The sequence below is a fragment of the Oryctolagus cuniculus genome, chromosome 18 (assembly GCF_964237555.1).
Source record: "Oryctolagus cuniculus chromosome 18, mOryCun1.1, whole genome shotgun sequence".
Taxonomy (NCBI): Eukaryota; Metazoa; Chordata; class Mammalia; order Lagomorpha; family Leporidae; genus Oryctolagus; species Oryctolagus cuniculus.
In genome coordinates, this window is record NC_091449.1 from 39,581,219 (window position 1) to 39,600,251 (window position 19,033).

At 43.6% G+C, this 19,033-nt stretch overlaps 1 protein-coding gene across 9 annotated transcripts in view; it reads right to left on the minus strand.

Moving 5' to 3' along the window:
• Positions 1-5,699: 5,699 nt before the first annotated feature.
• Positions 5,700-19,033, minus strand: part of CES5A (carboxylesterase 5A) — a 372,636-nt gene continuing 359,302 nt past the window's right edge. For all 9 annotated transcript variants that reach the window (XM_070061935.1, XM_070061941.1, XM_070061937.1 and 6 more), the window contains 6 exons: positions 18,589-18,729; positions 14,733-14,801; positions 12,166-12,313; positions 9,143-9,292; positions 6,321-6,393; positions 5,700-6,216 (listed from right to left, as the gene is read on the minus strand). In XM_070061935.1, coding sequence (XP_069918036.1) covers positions 5,985-6,216; positions 6,321-6,393; positions 9,143-9,292; positions 12,166-12,313; positions 14,733-14,801; positions 18,589-18,729 — 813 coding nt within the window. In that variant the 3' untranslated portion in view covers positions 5,700-5,984. The remainder of the gene's footprint in view (positions 6,217-6,320; positions 6,394-9,142; positions 9,293-12,165; positions 12,314-14,732; positions 14,802-18,588; positions 18,730-19,033) is intronic.

A 19,033-nucleotide genomic window follows, 5' to 3' on the forward strand; every position in this document is an offset into this window, starting at 1 on the left:
TGTTGCTAGAAATCAGAACAGTGGTTACAACTGTAAGTAGATGAACAAGGAAGGACAAAGAAGTATGCAGGGCCTGGAACTGAGCTCAAGTGGCTTCTTCTGGGATACTAATAATATTCTGGTTCTCAATCTGGGTATTTATTAGACAAGTGCAACCAATGTGTGAAAGTTCATTAAGACCATATTATGTATTATGTGTATTATGTGTGTTCTGTACTAGTCCATTTTCTGTTGCTGAAACAGAATGCCTGATTCTGTTTATAAAGAAGAGACTGATTTAGTTCCAAGTTTGGGAGGCTAAAAGTCAACTCTCATGGGGTCCTATTCATTTGGCCTCTGGGGAGATGCTAGAGGCTCCCTTTTCTACATCACAACACAGAAGTTGGCATCATGTAGGAGCATGTGAGAGGAAGAGATCAGACGGCATGTGAGAGGAAGATATCAGAGACATTCAGGAGCCAGGCTTGGTCTTTTCATAACAAATCACTCTTATGAGAACTAACTCCCTCCACACAACCCGCCTTAATCCCTTCTGAGGGAAGTATCCTATGGACCTAACTACCTTGTACTAAACCCACTTCTAGAAGATTCCTTGACCTCTCCACATCAGCACATTGGTTACCAAGTTTCTAGCACTTGAATCTTTAGAAAACACACTCACACTATATACAAACTACACAGACACAGACACACACACACACACACACACAGTTTCTTGGATATATGCTGTATTTAGTTTAAAACTTAATAGTGTAGACCAGCCTTTAAGAAGTTACCCAATGGAAGAATCAAGGTTAAGACCATATAAATAATAGAATAGAATATAAATGATCAAATATGGCAACTATTTTAGGAAGGATTCTATTGCATGAGCAAACAGAAATACAACTTAAATTTATGTAAATAATACATTGAATAAATTGACTCTAATAAATAAAAATCCAAGAAGTAAATAGAGTTTCAAATACTATTATATAAAGGGGTGGAGAAGAACAGATGACAAGTGATATAGATAGATGGATGATATGGACAGACAGAGATAGATAGATAGATACATAGATACATAGATACATAGATAGATTCACCTCTTACCACATCATCTCCCATAAAGAAAGAAGTCTGAGGGCCAGCACTGTGGCACAGTGAGTTAAGTCTCTGCCTATGATGCGGCATCTCATTTGAGAGTGCTGGTTTGAGACCTGGATGCTCCTCTCCCTATCCAGCCTCCTGCTAATGCACCTGGGAAGGTAGCCAAAGATGGCCAAAGTATTTGAGCCTCTGCCACCCATAGGGGAGACTTGTATTGAACTCCAGACATCCAATTTTGGCCTGTAGCAGCCCTGTCTGTTGAGGCCATCTGGGGAGTAAACCAACAAATGGAAGATCTCTTTCTTTCTCTGACTCTCACTGTCTCTCTGTCACTCTGCCTTTTAAATAAATAAAAATAAATCTTAACAAAAAGAAGACATCTATTCTCTAAATGTGAAAGTATGAGGGCCAACCTTGCCAATGCCAACCATACCACCGGCTGGGCGGCCCCCTCTCAGCCACTGCACATTCATGGCCCTGACTCCAGAATACCAATGGAGGCTGTTCCTCTTCCTACCCATCCTTCAAGCCCTGACTTGAACTCCAGCCCTCCCACGGAGCACAGCCTGCTCTTTGCCAATTAATGCCCTTATACTTGGATACAATCAAACAATAAGACAGGTTTTGCTCTCCCTAGCTGTTCCCTTTCTAGAGAATAAAATGAGGCACACTCTTCCCACAACCTCTGGCGCAGCACAACAGTTAGGCCTAAATGGCATCCATCCCAGCTGTGGGAAGGGAGGGAGGTGGGGCAGCACAAGGTAGGGTAGCTTTCCAGGTGCAGGGCCTGAAAACATCTCCCACTCTATCCACACTCCTGTACAAGGGGGAACCCAAGTGGGTGACCTGCTGCTCAGGCCAGAGGTTGAGAGAGAATTGGGCTTTGGAACTGAGAAAACTATTGGAGTCCAAAGGGCACTCAAAGGAAGAGGAGAAGGAGCAGGCAGCCCAAGTGGGAGGGACTCCCTCATTCCCATCTGAGGCAACCCCCCAGGACACTTCGGGAAAGAAAAACACTGCAGACCCAACTGCCATCCTGTCTGAGCTTAGTCCTTTCAGTCATCTTTACAAGTGGTGGATTATACTTTTACCCTTCCAAATGTTACAGAGAAAAAGGAGAACGGTATATGCTGCTGGTTTATAATTTAATCTCCTAGTGCTGGCTTCTTTTCCGTCCATGGATGTGCAATGTCAAATCACCAGCATCCCAGGAGTCTGAGTGGAAACAAGCTATTTTTCTTCTGTTGTGATGCTGCCCTCTGCTGGATACTGGGAAACTCATGGGTGAAGACTGACAAGGTTTGTCTCTAAAGCTTTGCTTTGGTTTGATCTGATGTCTGTGTGTGTGTGTGTGCTGGGGGGAATAGGGAAGAAGTAATATTTCTGTAAAAAGAAATTAAATTGCTTACTTTTCAATTAAAAAGAGAATAAATATTTTATGTTTTTAAATGATGGAGAAGCAGAGGTGGTTTCAAATATGATATACATCTGTGTTGCTGATGAGCATGAAAGAGTGTGGCTCTTTAGGAAAGTGAATTGTAGAACACAAGAGGTGACATTTTAAAAGGGCTGACCTTTGACCTAGTCCATATTCTGCGAATCTGGATGTTTTTAAGTCATGTTAAAAAATAAAGACTCTTCCCAAAATTACTCATCAAATTATGCCCATAAATGTTCATGTTCAGATGAACAAGCAAAGAAGTTGTCACATATCCACACCAGGCAGATCTTAGAGCAGACTTTGTGTGGGGAGTGCTCCCAGCAACGTGGAAAGTACACAAACCACACCATTCAGACTTGGTGGCGCTTAATCAAGGTGCATGTCAGAACACCTGGAGATGGAAAACACGGATTCCCAGTTTCCATCCAAGAAGGTTCTGCTTTAGTTGGGCTGGGGAGTGGCCTGGCTGTTGGAGTTTTGAGACAGTCCCCCAAATGATTCTTCTCACATCCTTGATATCAAGCTCTCAATTAATTTTTTTAAAAAAAGATACCAGGTGACATACATATGTCAGCTTTACCCCCATAACACATCTAATGGCATTTGGACAGGAAGGAGGAAGAGAACCCTATATCTGGAAATGTACACCCCTTAGAGAGACACCTGTCAAAACTAGAACCATATTTAAGGATGCTCGGACTGCAAGCATGAGGAATGTGATGTCATTTAATACTACAGTATTTCGAAAAATGAGTTGAGCAGTGTTTGGGGGCTGTGGTTGTTCCAAACATTGATATAGAAATCAGCCTGGCCGGCGCCGCGGCTCACTAGGCTAATCCTCCGCCTTGCGGCGCCGGCACACCAGGTTCTAGTCCTGGTCAGCGCGCCGGATTCTGTCCCGGTTGCCCCTCTTCCAGGCCAGCTCTCTGCTGTGGCCAGAGAGTGCAGTGGAGGATGGCCCAAGTCCTTGGGCCCTGCACCCCATGGGAGACCAGGATAAGTACCTGGCTCCTGCTATCGGATCAGCGCGGTGCGACAGCCACAGCATGCTGGCCGTGGCGGCCATTGGAGGGTGAACCAACAGCAAAAGGAAGACCTTTCTCTCTGTTTCTCTCACTGTCCACTCTGCCTGTCAAAAAAAATGTTTTTAAAAATTGTGTGAGCTCAACAAAACACTTCTGGGGGTCAGATTCAGTCTGGGAGTTGGCGATCTCTGAGCCAGAGGAACTGTAATGTACTCATGTCTCAAAAACTCCCCTATTCTGTATAATTCATGTATGATCTTGAAGCAATCAAAAAGAAAAATGAATCACCCTGGTGCATTATTGTGGAAAAAATATGGATTAAATGATATTACAAGTATGTGCTGGAGCAAATGTTTAGCCTAGTGGTTAAGAAGTTGGCATCTCCCACTGAAGTACCTGGATTCAATTCCTGGCTCCAGCTCCTGACTCCAGCTTCCTGCTAATGCGAACCCTGGAAGGCAGCAGTGACAGCTCAAATAATTGGGTCCCTGCCACCTACTTGGGATACCTAGATTGAGTTCTCAGCTTCTGGCTCTTGCCCCCCATCCACCTCTGGCTGTTGACAGCATTTGAAGGTAAACCGCAGGTGGGGGTGCTCTATCTCCCCCTCAAATTTTTTTAAAAATTATTTTTAAAAGTGAATATATTCTTTGAATGATGATGCAAATTTATTTCATAATACATGGAAAGCATATATTATGAAAAACTATGCATGAGTTTCAACCTTTTTCCACCAAAATAAACTCATACCTTTAATTCTATTTTCCTATGAACTTGAAGTTACTTTAGTTCTCCAGAGACAGCCCCTATGATTTCAATCTAGGAATCCCTCTGTTATACTTTCTTTAAACACCTTACTTTTCTTGAGTAGTGGTTATCAAATTCGAGTCTTAAAATATCCACCTGTGTGCATGTTTGCTTAACATCTGCCTTCTCACTATTTGATAGAGGCCGTGATTCTGTTCACCACCATGTGCCCAGGGGCATATGTCTGGCACCCAATGTTGACCTCTTGAGTAGTAGATTTGTCTCATCCCCATCAGAGAAGCTTCTTCTCTCGGAGTCCCTGATCTGACTGGCTGCCGGATGTTTGATCTTTAGGTTCTTGACCTTGGATGATGTCTTGTTTCCATGGCTATGATTCGAACATCCCCACTGAAGTGCATGTTGAAGTTTGATTCCCATTAGATATTAAGAGATGGGGCCAGTGCTGTGGTGCAGTGGGTTAACGCCCTGGCCTGAAGCGCCAGCATCCCATATGGGTGCCAGTTCTAGTCCTGGCTGCTCCACTTCCAATCCAGCTCTCTGCTATGGCCTAGAAAAGCAGTGGAAGATGGTCCAAGTCCTTGGGCCCCTGCACCCATGTGGGAGACACAGAGGAAGCTCCTGGTTCCTGGCTTTGGATTGGTGTAGCTCTGGCCATTGAACCATTGGTCAATATGAACCATTGGATGGAAGACCTCTCTCTCTCTCTCTTTTTCTCTCTCTCTCTCTCTGCCTCTCTTCTCTCTGTGTAACTCTGACTTTCAAATAAATAAATAAATCTTTAAAAAATATATTAAGAGATGAGGTCAGGTGGGACCCTTAGCAGGTGGTTGGGTCATGAGGACTTTGTCCCCAGGAATGGATTAATCCATTTATAGATTAACAGATTAGTGGATTAATGGGCTGTCATGGGTGTGGCTCATGATGAAAGCAGACTGTCTCTGCCTTGCTTGCTCTGTCTTGCCACGTGATGCTCTCTCATGTGGTGACGCACAAGGAAGGTCCTCATCAGATGCTCAGTAGGTTCCAGCTCTTGGACATTTGGAGCCATGAGCTAAATAAACCTCTTTTCTTTATAAACTACCCAGAATGTGGAATTCAGTTATAGCAAATTGGCTAGGGACATTGACCATGGACAAAAAGGATTAAAAAAAAAAACCCTCCTCTGCATATCCCACTGAGTCAGAAAAGAGACCCAGCTCAAACCAGCCACGTGCAGGACATCCCAACTTGGCTTATGGCAGAAGCCCCCTGAATTGGGGGTGGGGGACCCACATTTTGGGAAACACACAGATATCTTCTCTAATAGAAAGCCTGTTTGATCTTGGGTTTGGCAGGGAGAGTAACTATCAGTAGAATTAAATTCTATTGCCTGTACATATTTTACATTCTGATTTTATTGCAGTTAACAAGATTGTTATTACAAAAATAGGCCAGCCCTTCTCCAGATTTACTGAAGAAATCTTATCTAAGACAAATTGCATTTTTTGATGTTACAAAGAATTTCAGAAGAATCATCCCTAAGTCTGTAAAACATCAACCAAAGCCACTTACCCCACAAAGAGCCCCGCACAAAGCACTTAAACTCAGAATGAAGTTCATGGTTGTGGGAGAAATTACAGCAGGAGAAAGGAAGTCAAAACCATACAAAGATAACTAACTGCTCAAGGAGCAGAAAAAGAAAGGAATGGCAAGAGCAGAGAAAATAAGATTAAGGAAGACAGGGGACTGGGGAGAGCTTCAGAAGTGGACATTATCATGGGAAAGGTGTTGGTCCAAAACACCACTCTCTGCTCCTTCAGTCTCTCTCCAAGACTTATGTTCAAGTCCAGCTTCAGATACATCTCGTTCTTGTTGTAGGCTGGCCACAGAGGCAGGTGGTCCCCATTCGGATTCCTGAGAGTGAGAGCAGCAGAAGTGAGACTGACATCCTCTGACATCATGTTAAGGGAGACAACAGGTTCATTACCCAGTAGTGGGGACATGACACACTCACTTACCCAGTCCGAGCAAAGTTGCCCCAGTATCTCATCATCTTCCTGCTCAGCAATTTCTCCTCCTCAGTGGCTCCTTCTGCAGGAGACAATCACAAAATCCAGCTGCTCACAGTGATTCCTCAGAAGCACAAGGCATCTCACATTCCATGAATCCCTTTCAAATCTCTCTTCCCGTTGGATCCTTACAAGCCTGCCAAGTCATTGTACCCATTCCATGTATGCAGATACTGAGGCTCAGAGCACCTGTGATTTGCACAAGCAATGGTGGCTTCCAAACAGTGCATCTTCCCAGTCTACCTTGCGCCCTTGTGCACTTCCAACCATTTCTATGAGGCTACAGTTTCATTGAGGACAGACCCTCAACCTCTCTCTCACACACACACATATGCACATATTTTATAAACAATTAATTACAGCTGTCCTTTAATACCTCAAGGGCTTGGTTCCAGGACCTGCCATAAATACCAAAATCCTTATATATCCTTATATATCAAATTCTAGATTACTTAGAACACCAAATACAGGGGTGGGGGTTGTAGCACAGTGGGTTAAGCCTCCATTCAGGATGCCTCTATCCCACATTGGTGGGTCTAGGGTTAAGTTCCACCTCTGCTTCTTTCTGGCTACCTGTCAACGCACAACCTGGGAGGCAGCAGTGATGGCTCAAGTACTTGGTTTCCTGCCACTCATATGGGAGACTGGGATGGAGTTCCTGGCTCCTGGCTTTAGCATGGTCCAGCCCTGGCTATTTGTGGGCATTTTAGGTGGGAACCAAGAGACAAATGATTCTCTCTCTCTCTCTCTTTTCCTTTCCTTTCCTTTCCTTTCCTTTCCTTTCCTTTCCTTTCCTTTCCTTTCCTTTCCTTTCCTTTCCTTTCCTTTCCTTTCCTTTCCTCCCTCCTTCCCTCTCTCTGTCCCTCTACCTTTCAAATAAATAAAAATCAATAACTTTATTTTTCAAAAGAATATCTAATATCATGTAAATTAAATAGCTGTTATACAGTATTGTTTAGGGAATAATGACAAGAAAAAAAGTCTATGAATGTCTAGTACATATACAATTTTCCCCCAAGTATAGAGAGGGGCAACTATATTCTATTTCTTCATTTAAAAAGGCAATACTTAGTCAAAGTACAAAGGCCAAAATCCAAAATATGGTAAGAAAATCCAACATCTAATGAAAATCAGTTTCCTTCCTTCTCTTCCTTTTGGACCCTTCAGTTACAACCTCAGAGGCAACCAGTGTGATCAAATTTTCAGGCACTTACAGGAAAGCAGGTTCCACATGCACCAGGGTATAAGTAAGCTCTTTCTTTTCACACATTTGGGAGTCTATTTGCCACATATTCTAGATCTTTTTCTTTTTACTAAAATTGTAGCCAGGACATTGTCACCTATAAAGTTTCCATTTATAATTCTATAAATACCTAGACATAAATTATGTATATATAAAATATATATATACAGTTACATAATATTGTAACTCATGTATCCAGTATTCTACTGATGGATGTTCATTTTGTTTCCAATCTTCTGCTGGCAAAAACAATGCTTCAGTGTGCACATATATTTTTGCACATGTGGAAGTATATTTGCACAAAAAATCCTGGAAGAAAAATTGCCAAGGTCAAGACTGCACGGATTTTAAATGTTGGTAGTCTTCTAATAATGTATAGAATGGTCTGTTTCCCACACCTGCTTGAATCCTTTGTTGAAAATGCATTGTTCTTCCCAACTTGAATGATGAAAAATGATTCTCCAGTCAAAGTTAGTCTTCAGTTCTTATGTGGTGAGTGAGGTAAAATGGATTTTCATACATTTAAAAGTCACTTGGGTTTCCTTCCCCATAAAATGTCAGTTTGTATCTGTTGCCAAATTTTTTATTAGGTTGTTCTTTTCTCATTGATTTTAGTAGCTCTTTAAATATCAAGGATACATTCAGTGTTCATATTTTTTCCAGTTTGGAAAGTCCCTGTGCCATCACACAGAATGGGCCCAGTAATGGTTACTGAGTAATAACATCATTTATTAAGCACTCAACTGTGTGCTCTATGGAAATTGTTTCATTCAATCTTAGATGGCAACCTATTAGGTAGTCCTGCTGTTATCTTTGTTATAAGATGAGGATGAAGAAATGAAATAATGAATAAACCACAGTGAACAAGCACCCCTTTAAGGGAGATCCTGTCTTCATTGACTAGTACATTGTATTGTTCTTAGCTAAATATTTTAGTGATAAAACCACATGTGCAATTTTTCTTTAATGTTTTCTACTGATAATCTCATTTGATTTGTTGATTATTTGAGGCAAAGAACATGTCATCAATTCAGTAATAAATGAGCAAATATCACTAATACCAATTCACAAGGCATTTGGATCCAGACAATTTTGAGCTAGAATAATGGAAAAAACATGGTCCCTGCTTGTTAATGCATGGGTGGTAGCTTCATGGGATTTCTGAGAAGGGCAGGGAGAAGGGAGATCAGTAGTCAATGAGAAAGAAGAAAATAATTCTAATTGTTTTTCAAAAAATTGCCTGAGGGCCCCAAAATACCTAACCCTGCAGGCTTTGGTATAAAATTCAATACTCACTGAGAAAACGCTTGTAGCTCTTTTTAGTACTGGTTTCTTAAAGTTAAGTGCAGGCATTTTCCCAAGAAAGGATGTGCTGGTCTTTAAGCCATGGATGTCATTTAATTCCAGCCCACCAGTCACCGTGGACTTGCAGAGCAGTGGGGTGAGCAGGGAGCTATGCTAACTGTGGAGACCCAGAATCTTCTCCCCACCTGCAAAAGCAGGAGCCCCCCTGCAGTCAGGTCCTTACCGAACATGACAACGTCGCCCGTCAGGAAGGCACCTCCAAATACAAAGCGGATTTCATCTGAGTGATCAGCTTTGACAAAAGCAGGCTTCGTGTTTTCAAAGCACTGGGGTCGATGCTGAAACTCGTAGAAGTAGACGGGTGCACCAGCATCTGAGAAAAGGTCAGGAAAGGTCAGGCATGCACACAGTGGGGAGCAGGGGCCAGCCCTGCATCTCTAGCTCTGAAGTCCTGGATTTACAGATCCACAGGTGGAACAGCTCAGAGACAAGAGGTGGCCTACATCAGCCTAACTTCTCCCCTCCTCCTTTGAGACCAGCAGTTCCTGCTACAACAGCCCTAATACTCCCAGTGACAACGAGATAGCTACCCCTCAGGAAGCCTGAGAAGGCAATAGTTCTACTCCTTGAAATAGTCCTTCAGGGGACAGGACTGTGGCGCAGCCGATATAGCTGCTGCTTCTGACCCCAGGAATCCCCTGTCAGAGTGCTACTTTGAGTCCCAGTTGCTTCACTTGTAATCGAGTTCCCTGTTAATGCACCTGGGAAGATAGAGGAGGATGGCCCAAGTGCTTGGGCTCCTGCCACCTATGTGGGAAACTCAGATGGAGTTCCAAGATTCTGGCTTTAGTCTGGACAGCCCTGGCTGTTGTGGCCATCTGGGGAGTGAACCAGCAGTGGAAGACACCTCTCTCTCTCTCTCACTGTCACTCTGCCTTTCAAATAAATAATTTTTTAGAAAGAAAGTCCTTCATACTGAACACAGATCTACCTGGTTGTGACTTCCTCTCATCTACCCTGGTTCAACTGTATGGAGACAAATGGAGCAAGGCTCATTCCTGCTCCCATGATTAATCCATGCATGTGCACCCCACATTCGTTCGCTTCTCTTCTGAAAATCTTTACTCTATAATGTCTTTGTTTAAGCTTTTATTTATTTATTTATAAGAGAGAGAGAAATTCCCATCTACCAGTTTACTACCTAAATGTTTGCAACAATTTGGCCTGGGTCAAGCTAAAGTCAGGAGCCAGGACCTCCGTCTGGGTCTCCCAAGTACTTGTTTTCCATCATATGCTGCTTCCCAGGCACATTAGAGGAAAGCTGGATTGGAGGCAGAGGTGGGACTCCATCCCAGGCACTCTGCGATATAGGATGTGGGAGTTCCAAATGGAAGTTTAAACTGTTCCACAATGCCCACCCCTACTAGATTTTTCTTTAATCACCAAGTAGTTTACTACTGCATGAATGTTTTACAATTTGCTTATTCATTCATCTAATGATAGAAATTTGGGTTGTTTGGAGATACTAAAGCTGCTGTGTACAAGTCTCTTGTATGGAAATGCATTCATCTCTCTTCAGTGACTGTCTAGGAGTAGAATAGTTAGATAATAGAGTAGGTAGGTGTTTAAGTTCGTAAGAAACTGCCAGTTTTCTAGAGTGGTTGTACCATTTTACATTCCCACCATCAGTACATGAGAATTCTGAACACTCCACATCCTTGTCAATATTTCCTGGTATGATTCACGTTCATTTTAGCCACTCCAGTGGGTGAAAATGGTTACTTCATTTTGCTGATAACTAATAATGTTGAGCACTTTTTTGTGGGCTTTGGAATTTCCAAATATCTTCTTTTATAAGGTATCTTCTCAAGTTTTTTTAATCCATTATTGAAAAAGATTGTCTTTATTACTGAAATATAAGAGCTCAATTCTGGATATGGATTAGTAAAAGTATTTCTCCAAAGCCACTGCTAATATTTTGATTGATATTGGAATGCTACTGTGTCTAGAGATCAGTTTACTCATTTTACCTTGAACCCATTTTAGTAAAATTTTCAGTCCCCCATCATTTCATCACAATATTTCTTTTCAGTGTCATCCATGGTCTCCATGTTGCCAAACTCAGTCCTCATCTAATCTGTCATGTATCATCCTGGCAGACTTTAAAAACAGTGACCTCCCTGTCACTGCTAACCTTCCCTGCCGGATTTTACTCCATTGCACTATCATCCGAGATATTCTAGATTTACTTGTTTTTCTGTTACCAGTCTCCTCTACTAGAATGTTTGTGTAATGGCACCATGGTCTCTCTTTTGCTCACAGTTCCAGGCACATAGCATACCTTTTTTTTTTTTTTTTTTTTTTTTTTTGACAGGCAGAGTGGACAGTGAGAGAGAGAGAGAGAAAGGTCTTCCTTTGCCGTTAGTTCACCCTCCCATGGCCGCCGCAGCTGGTGCGCTGTGGCCAGCACACCACGCTGATCCAAAGCCAGGAGCCAGGTGCCAGGGAGCCTGGTCTCCCATGGGGTGCAGGGCCCAAGCACTTGGGCCATCCTCCACTGACCTCCTGGGCCACAGCAGAGAGTTGGCCTGGAAGAGGGGCAACCGGGACAGAATCCAGTGCCCCGACCGGGACTAAAACCCGGTGTGCCGGTGCTGCAAGGCGGAGGATTAGCCTAATGAGCCGCTGCACCGGCCATAGCATACCTTTGATAAATGCATTAAAAGGAAAGGGAAAAGGGGAGTTGGAGGGAAAGGTGGAGAGGAAGGGGGAGGGGAAGGCAGAGGAAGAAGAGAGGAAAGGAGGGAAAGAGAAGGGAAGGGATGGGAGGAAGGAAGCCAAGGAGAGAAAGAAGCATTAGGATTGCATCCCTACAAGTAATCTTCCTTCCTGATTGTTCCATACCCCTTATAGCTAGGATGTTCTGGAAGACATCTCCAAAGAGAAAAGATGTATATATATATATCTTGGAGAATGGGCCACAGAAAATTGTGGGAAGGTAGAAATGTTTAACATGGTCCTGAAAAACAGGAAGGGACAGAAACAAGTATTGACCAACATTCTCAAACTCTGAAAGGCAAGGAACTTGCAAACTCAACATGGCACAGTTGTGTCTCAGACACACCTGGGGATCCCTCTCAGTGAAGGAGCAGAGAGGAGGAGCAGACAGCTGGCCAACAGACAAGTTAGATCCCTGCTGCCATAAGCCTCACCGGGCTGTGGTCCTGGGGCTGCTCAGAGACTCACCTCTGTGATAGCGAGCAGTGATCAGCGCAGGGACCACAAAAAACACATCTCCAAGCAAGTCCAGGAGACTATCTCGGATCTCAACTGAAGAGTTCTTGTCACGAAAGTATTCATTAGACACCACATGCAAAAGCTGGGGAGGAATGTTCTGCAAGACATCACAATCGTAGGAGATTCAGATCACCATAATGGTCAGCATATTAGGCACTTGCCTGTGCAGGCATACTTCTGAATACGTTATGTGCATTGCCCTGGGTAATCCATACAGCAATTTCATGATGCAAGTATCAAAATTAGCCCCATTCCACAGGTCAGGAAAATGAGGCTTAGAAAGTGTAAGTGGTTGGTCCAAATGGGTCTATTTGCATTCAAATATCATGCTTCTAAGCACAGTGACAAACCTCACTAACATGCTTCAGAAAGAGTCACTCCTGGCCAGATATGGTTACACCATTTGCGGAGCTCAATGCAAAATGAAAATGTGGGCCTCCTCTGTAAAAATTATTAAGAAACAGGACTGGTATTGTGGTGCATCAAATTAATATGCTACCCTCAACACCAGCATCCAAAGTGGGCACCGATTTGAGTCCCAACTGCACCACTTCCTTTCCAGGTCCCTGCTAGTATACCTGGGAAAGCAGCAAAAAAATGGTCAAACTCCTTGAGCCCCTGCACTCATAGGGGAAGCCATTTCATGTCCTGGATGCTCCACTTCCCATTCAGCTCCATATTAATGTGCCTGGGAAAGCAGAAGAAGATGGCCCAAGTACCTGGGCTCCTACCACCCATGTGGGAGACCGGATGGAGTTCCAGTCTCCTAGCTTCACTGGTTGTTGCAGCCATTTGGGGAGTGAACTAGCAGATAGAAGATACCTCTCTTTCTCCCACTCTCTGTAACTCTGATTTTCAAATAAATACGTAAAATTTTTAAAACCTATTAAGAATTTCAATATGGGCACAGCAGAGCATCAACCCAAAAGTAGGATCCTTCTGACTACATGAGCCACACATCATGAAATTGGCTTTGCTCCAGGTCTCGGTACTGCCTCCAGTTCTTTGCTATTTTATCTAACCCAGTTGGTCTCTTGGAACCCTCATATGCTCATCTGTGGGAACACAGGTTGCTGCATGAGATATGAAGAGAAAAGCACTGCTGGTACAGAGTAGGTTCTGTTGGTTCCGCTGCTGAGTGCCTTAATGGGGCATTTGATGCCTTCTTTGACTCAGCATAAACCTGCCTTCAGGTTTTCTCCCTTAACTTGCTCCACCAACAAAACGAGGAGGGTGCAAGGTAAACTCTATGAGGATTCAAGGATCTACCACAATGATGATATTTTTATGGAATCTGGTGCTCCAGGGGATGCTGGACAAATTGCTATACCTCAAACCATTGCCACACACAGCCCTTGGTAGATTTCTTTGAAATTTTGAGGCATGGCAGCAGATGCCACATCTGGGAATGATACTCAGATCCATTTATTGGATCTTCACAAGCCTTATAGTTTTTAATCAGGCTCAGAGCAAGGGTGGGCTCTGCAGCATGTACAGGTTGGGGTGCAAGGGCCTGGCACTTGAATCATATGGTCAGTAGGCCCCATAGGGCTAGAGGTATCCAAGATGGGTAGACAGTCTTATTCAGTCACTGGTGATCCTTATAGGCTAGTGACAGTGCACACCCCTGAAGTTTGGGAGCAAGGCCATGCATTCTGCATCAGAGAACTACTTAACATGTGCAAAGCAGCTCCTGGTGTGCTGCCAGGGCTAGGAGAGACCACATATCCTCCCATTCCTCTTGTACCTCCTCATATAATCTATTTCCTACTACTGTGACTTGGCTTAAGATAACTTCTGCTCTTGAAATGCCCTCCTTCTCAAGAGTTCCCCTACACTGAAGTCCAGACCTGTGATCACCTCTTCCATGCACCCATCTCCAATCCAGCCTTGTGGTCTACTATCCAACTTATATTTTAAATGTCTCTCAAACCTTAGTCCCAGTTCTCAGCAACAGATGCCAGGAGTCATCCAACATCCCTCCACATAGCCTTAGGGACTGAGGGATCCTCTACTCCCAATATGGCCTACATTGTACTCAGAGGGTTCCTTCCAAGAGGAAGCCAAATTATTTCATTCTTCTTCCTATTTCCAATCCTTGGGATGACGGTTCTACTCCTTCCATGGTGTGCAATACTGCAAGCAGCCTCTCTGAGTACAGCCAACCTCTCCACATTCCTCTGGGGTTGGGGGCAGCACCTCAATACCTACATTAACATATCTACATAGCAACATCTGAACAGTAGGACAAATTAGTGAATGAATATGTAGAAACAATAAAAGCTAATGGCCACAAATCAGTCAAGGTCAGATTTGGAGTCCAGCTTGGTTTCAAAAGTCCTTAAGGTTTTTGGACTGTGAATGAAGGACTACAGGCCTATGTGTAGCATAGATCTGTTGAACGAGTAAATGAATAAGAAATGTCTATGCCCCCAGATCCTATCTTGAGAATAGTCCAGAGATGTTTGTTAAGTGGATGACTCTTTGGCGAGTCCCAGTCAACCAAGTTCACTTACCAGTATAGTGTGTATCACATGAAGGGCAAGAGTCTTGTTGGATCCATCAAGGATATTAGGGATTGTCTTCTGTGGAGAGAAGGAGGGCATCTTCTGTGAGTCTTCTGGTCAGAAACCAGTCTTTCTGAGGTCCTGGGCATTTGACTTCCCAAGGAGAGGATGGAAACAGTAGGAAATCCTTCATCCCCAGGCAGCCACATGCAGGAGCCCAGCTAACCCCCAACCAGAGGAAATGACCCCATTATCTGATGAACTGTATACCCCTTGATGTCATACTTTGAAATCCTAACTCCATTATCTTTGTGTATGATTTCATTTGGAGAGAGGTCCATTGAAGAGGGGATGATGTAGTGTGGACCCTCATCCATTCTGGTTAATAATGTCCTAACAAGGGAAAATTGACACACAAACAGACACCAAGAATCAAGAACATAGAGGATAGACCATATGAGGACACAGCAAGAAGGTGGCCATCTGCCAACCAATGAGAAACCAAACCCACCCACACTTGGTCTTGGACTTCTAGGCTCCAGAACTATAAGAAAATAACTGTGTGTTGTTTAAGCCGTCCAGTCCATGGTATTCTGTTATGACAGCCTGAGTTGACTAATACAGGCTTTGACATCAAGTTCAAAGGGAAGCCAGAAAATGTTGAGACTAGTGGTTTGTTTTGCTTCCAAGGCCTTTGCAATCTGGGCCTCCGAGGAGCCAGCAGTAGAGGGTCAGGCAGTGAGGCAGCGGTTGAGAGCACAAGCTCTGCAGCCGGACGGCCTGAACTCGGATCTCTGCCCTGCAGTTCACGAGCTGTGAACTTGGCAGGGGCCTCACGTTTTCATATCTCAGATTCCCCACCTATAGGATAGAGATGGCAACAGTCCCCACCTGAGAGAGGTGATATTTGCAAATCACTGACAACAGGGCTGGCTACCTATTAAGAGCTTGATATAATTATTTGTGAAATGATCATCTTCTAGAAATTTTACAGTGGAAAAACATGAGGGGGTAAAAATATTATTTACTTCTCAAATGAATTTTGCTGGCCCATGTTCTGCTGGAAACCGTGGCATAATGAATCACTAGCCATAGATACTTAAATGGATTTGTCTTCTGGAATGCGAGAGAGTCTCCAAAGTCATTCAAGTTATCCATGAGTATAATTTAAACACTGAGAGTCCTCTGTGTGTGTTAAGAAGCTGGCATTTTGTTTTTGTTGTTGTCTGTAGGATTTCTTATGGTCTCCAACAACCAGGAATGGGGCTAACTCCAAGTTCACATGGAATATCAGCACTGATACAGGGTCTGAGCACCAATTTCCATCCTGTCACTTGTAAAATTTCAATACATAGCATCTACTGAGTACTTACCATATGTCAGGGTATTTGATGTGTATCAGTGAAGCAGGCACTAACATTAGACCTTTGTCACAGGTAACAGAAGAGGCTCAGTCAAAAAGCAGAGAACCCAGCATTTAAGGCAGAGTCTAAATGTATAAAAATTATATATCACTGTTTCCTTACTAGCTGCTGGGAGACAAGAAAATAACTTTAACTTCTCTGAGCCTCAGTTTCTTTAAATGGGATAATAATAGCTGTTTTCAAGTTGTTGCACAGATATAGCATGTACATGGGACATGGAGAGCACTCGGGAACTGGTCATTATGGCTATAGTGGTAGCTATCATCAGTAGCACCTTCCCCCTTTCCAGGGCACACAGTCTGTGACTCAGGCACCACCTTTACAACATGAGGACAAAAATACCCAACCCCACTGACCCTGAAAGATTGCTCTGGAGACCAAATTAAGAATGGTCGAGCATACTCCAACAACTCTAACTCAGGATTCTGGTTCTAGGCCCCCACCAACTAGTTTTATAATTTGGCAAATACCTTTGATGTGAATGGAATAGGAGAGGGAGTGGGAGATGGGAGGGTTGTGGGTGGGAGGGAAGTTATGGTGGGGAAAAGCCACTGTAATCCAAAAGCTGTACTTTGGAAATTTATATTTATTAAATAAAAGTTTAAAAAAAGAAAAAGATAAAAACAAGGAGTTGGACTACATAAATGGACTTTGACGGTATGATGAATTTGAATCCCCCAATCTGCTGAGAACACATGGAAAGTATATTTCCAATGGGAAGGATCTCTTAAATCACAGAATTGGGGTCGGCGCTGCAGCATAGGAGTAAAGCTACCATCTGCAGTGTCGGTATCCCATATGGGCGCTGGTTCAAGTCCCAGATGCTCCACTTCCTATCCAGCTCTCTGCTATGGCCTGGGAAAGCAGTAGAAGATGCTCCAAGCCCTTGGGCCCCTGCACCTGTATGGGAGGCCCAGAAGAAGCTCCTGGCTCCTGGCTTTGTATCGGCACAGCTCCAGGCATTGTGGCCAATTGGGGTGTGAACCAGAGGATGAAAGACCCACCCCGCCCCGTGTGTGTGTGTGTGTGTGTGTGTGTGTAACTCTGGCTTTCAAGTAAAATAAATAAATCTTTTTTTAAAAAAAAGTCAGAGTCAAGGCTCCTTCTCCACATCCAGGCCTTAGCTCAATGATCTCTCCTCAAAGTCTCTCTTGACCTTTGATCTTTTGTCCTCCCTGGAGACACCACCTCTCTCCACTTCTGTCCTCAGAACACTCAGCACTTTCTGAAGCTGTCTTTTGAACCATGGATTTCATCTGTCTTCTCCCTCAAGAATGTAAGCTTGGGACAGGCAGGTGGCGCAGCAGCTAAGATGCCACTTGGGACAGCCACTTCTCATAGTGGAGTACCCGGGTTCCAGTACCAGCTCCACTTGTCAGCCCAGCTTCCTGCTAATGTGTGCCCTGGAAGGCAGTAGGTATCAAGTACCTGGGTCCCTGATGCCCACATAGAAGACGCAGGTTGACTTCAAAACTCCTGGTTTTAGCTTAGCCCAGCCCCAAATGTTATGGGGTTTGGGGAAGCTGGAAAAAGCTGAAAGCATGTGACTTGTTCTCTATTGGATGTTCAGTTTTTATAAGCATGTGGTAAATGCTCTACGTATACTTGTTGAGTGGATTAAATGATTTAATAATGCTTCAACTTGAAAATCTTACAAAGCATTCTTGGAAGTCAAAAATGCCAGAATCATGAAAAGTTTAAAGGGCTGAAGTTTTCCAAACTGGAGTGTATCTCTGAAGTAACTACTTTTACTTGAAATAATTATGTTATCATTTTTAGAAAAGATCCAATAGATCTAATTGTCTCTTTTATTTTTATAGTTGTTTTTTCCATCTCCATAAACATGTATGAGGGGCAAGGCAAACACTGTGGTGACTCCCCCAAGTCCTCAATTACCCTCTGCTACGGTTTGGATCTCCCCCAAGGGCTTGTAGTCTGGAAGCTTGGTCCCAATGGAACAGTATTGAAAGGTGATGGATCTTTAAGGGGTAGGGCCTGGAGGAAGGTGATTAGGCTATGGGAGCACCACCCTCAGAAAGGACATAGTTTTGTCCGGACTGGGTTAGTTTTCACAAGAGCCAATTGTTATCAAACAAGGCCACTTCATATACTTAGCCCCTTCTGCACACAGCCAGTTCTCTTTCCATATCTGCACCATGTGCAGCCAAGGGAACCCATGCCAGCCACCAGAAATATGAGCCAAATAAACCTCCTTTTTATACACTAGCAAATATGAAGCATTATGTTATAGTAACACAAACATACTAAGGTTCCACGTCTAGAGAGAGGGGAGATTATCACTGAGTGGTTGGCTGATGGGCTGCAGCTCTCATAACACTTGGGGTCCTCTAGGGAAACTCCCAGCTGTTGAAGCAAATAGCTGCATCACAGGTGGTGGTGGTGGTGGGAAGGTATCTAGGGCAGGCAGCCACAAATCTTACCATGGGCAGCAGGTAGCCGCATTCTTGGTTATTGACTCCAATGATAGAAGGAACTGCTTTGAAGGATTTTTGAGACAATAGTTCTATAGGATCTTCAGGAAAGAAAAGACCATCAACCACTCGAGTAAAAGACTTTGTTTTCTGCAATAAGGAAGAGAAGAAAACTCAGTAGCTGCTTCTGTTTGCAGAACTGCTATTCCCAAATCCTAGCTCAGCTAAGCCAAGCCAGTCTAGCATTAGTCAAAATGCATCTAGAAAGGTTCCTGGAGCAGCAGAATTAGTGTTATTTGGGAACTTGTTAGAAATGCAGATTCTCAGGCCCCACCCCAGGCCTGTTGATTATGAAACGCTAAGAGTGCATCCCAGAAAATTTCTTGTAGCAAGTCTTCCAGGGCATTCTGATGCATTTTCAAGTTTGAGAAACGTGGGACAAATGCAATGGGCA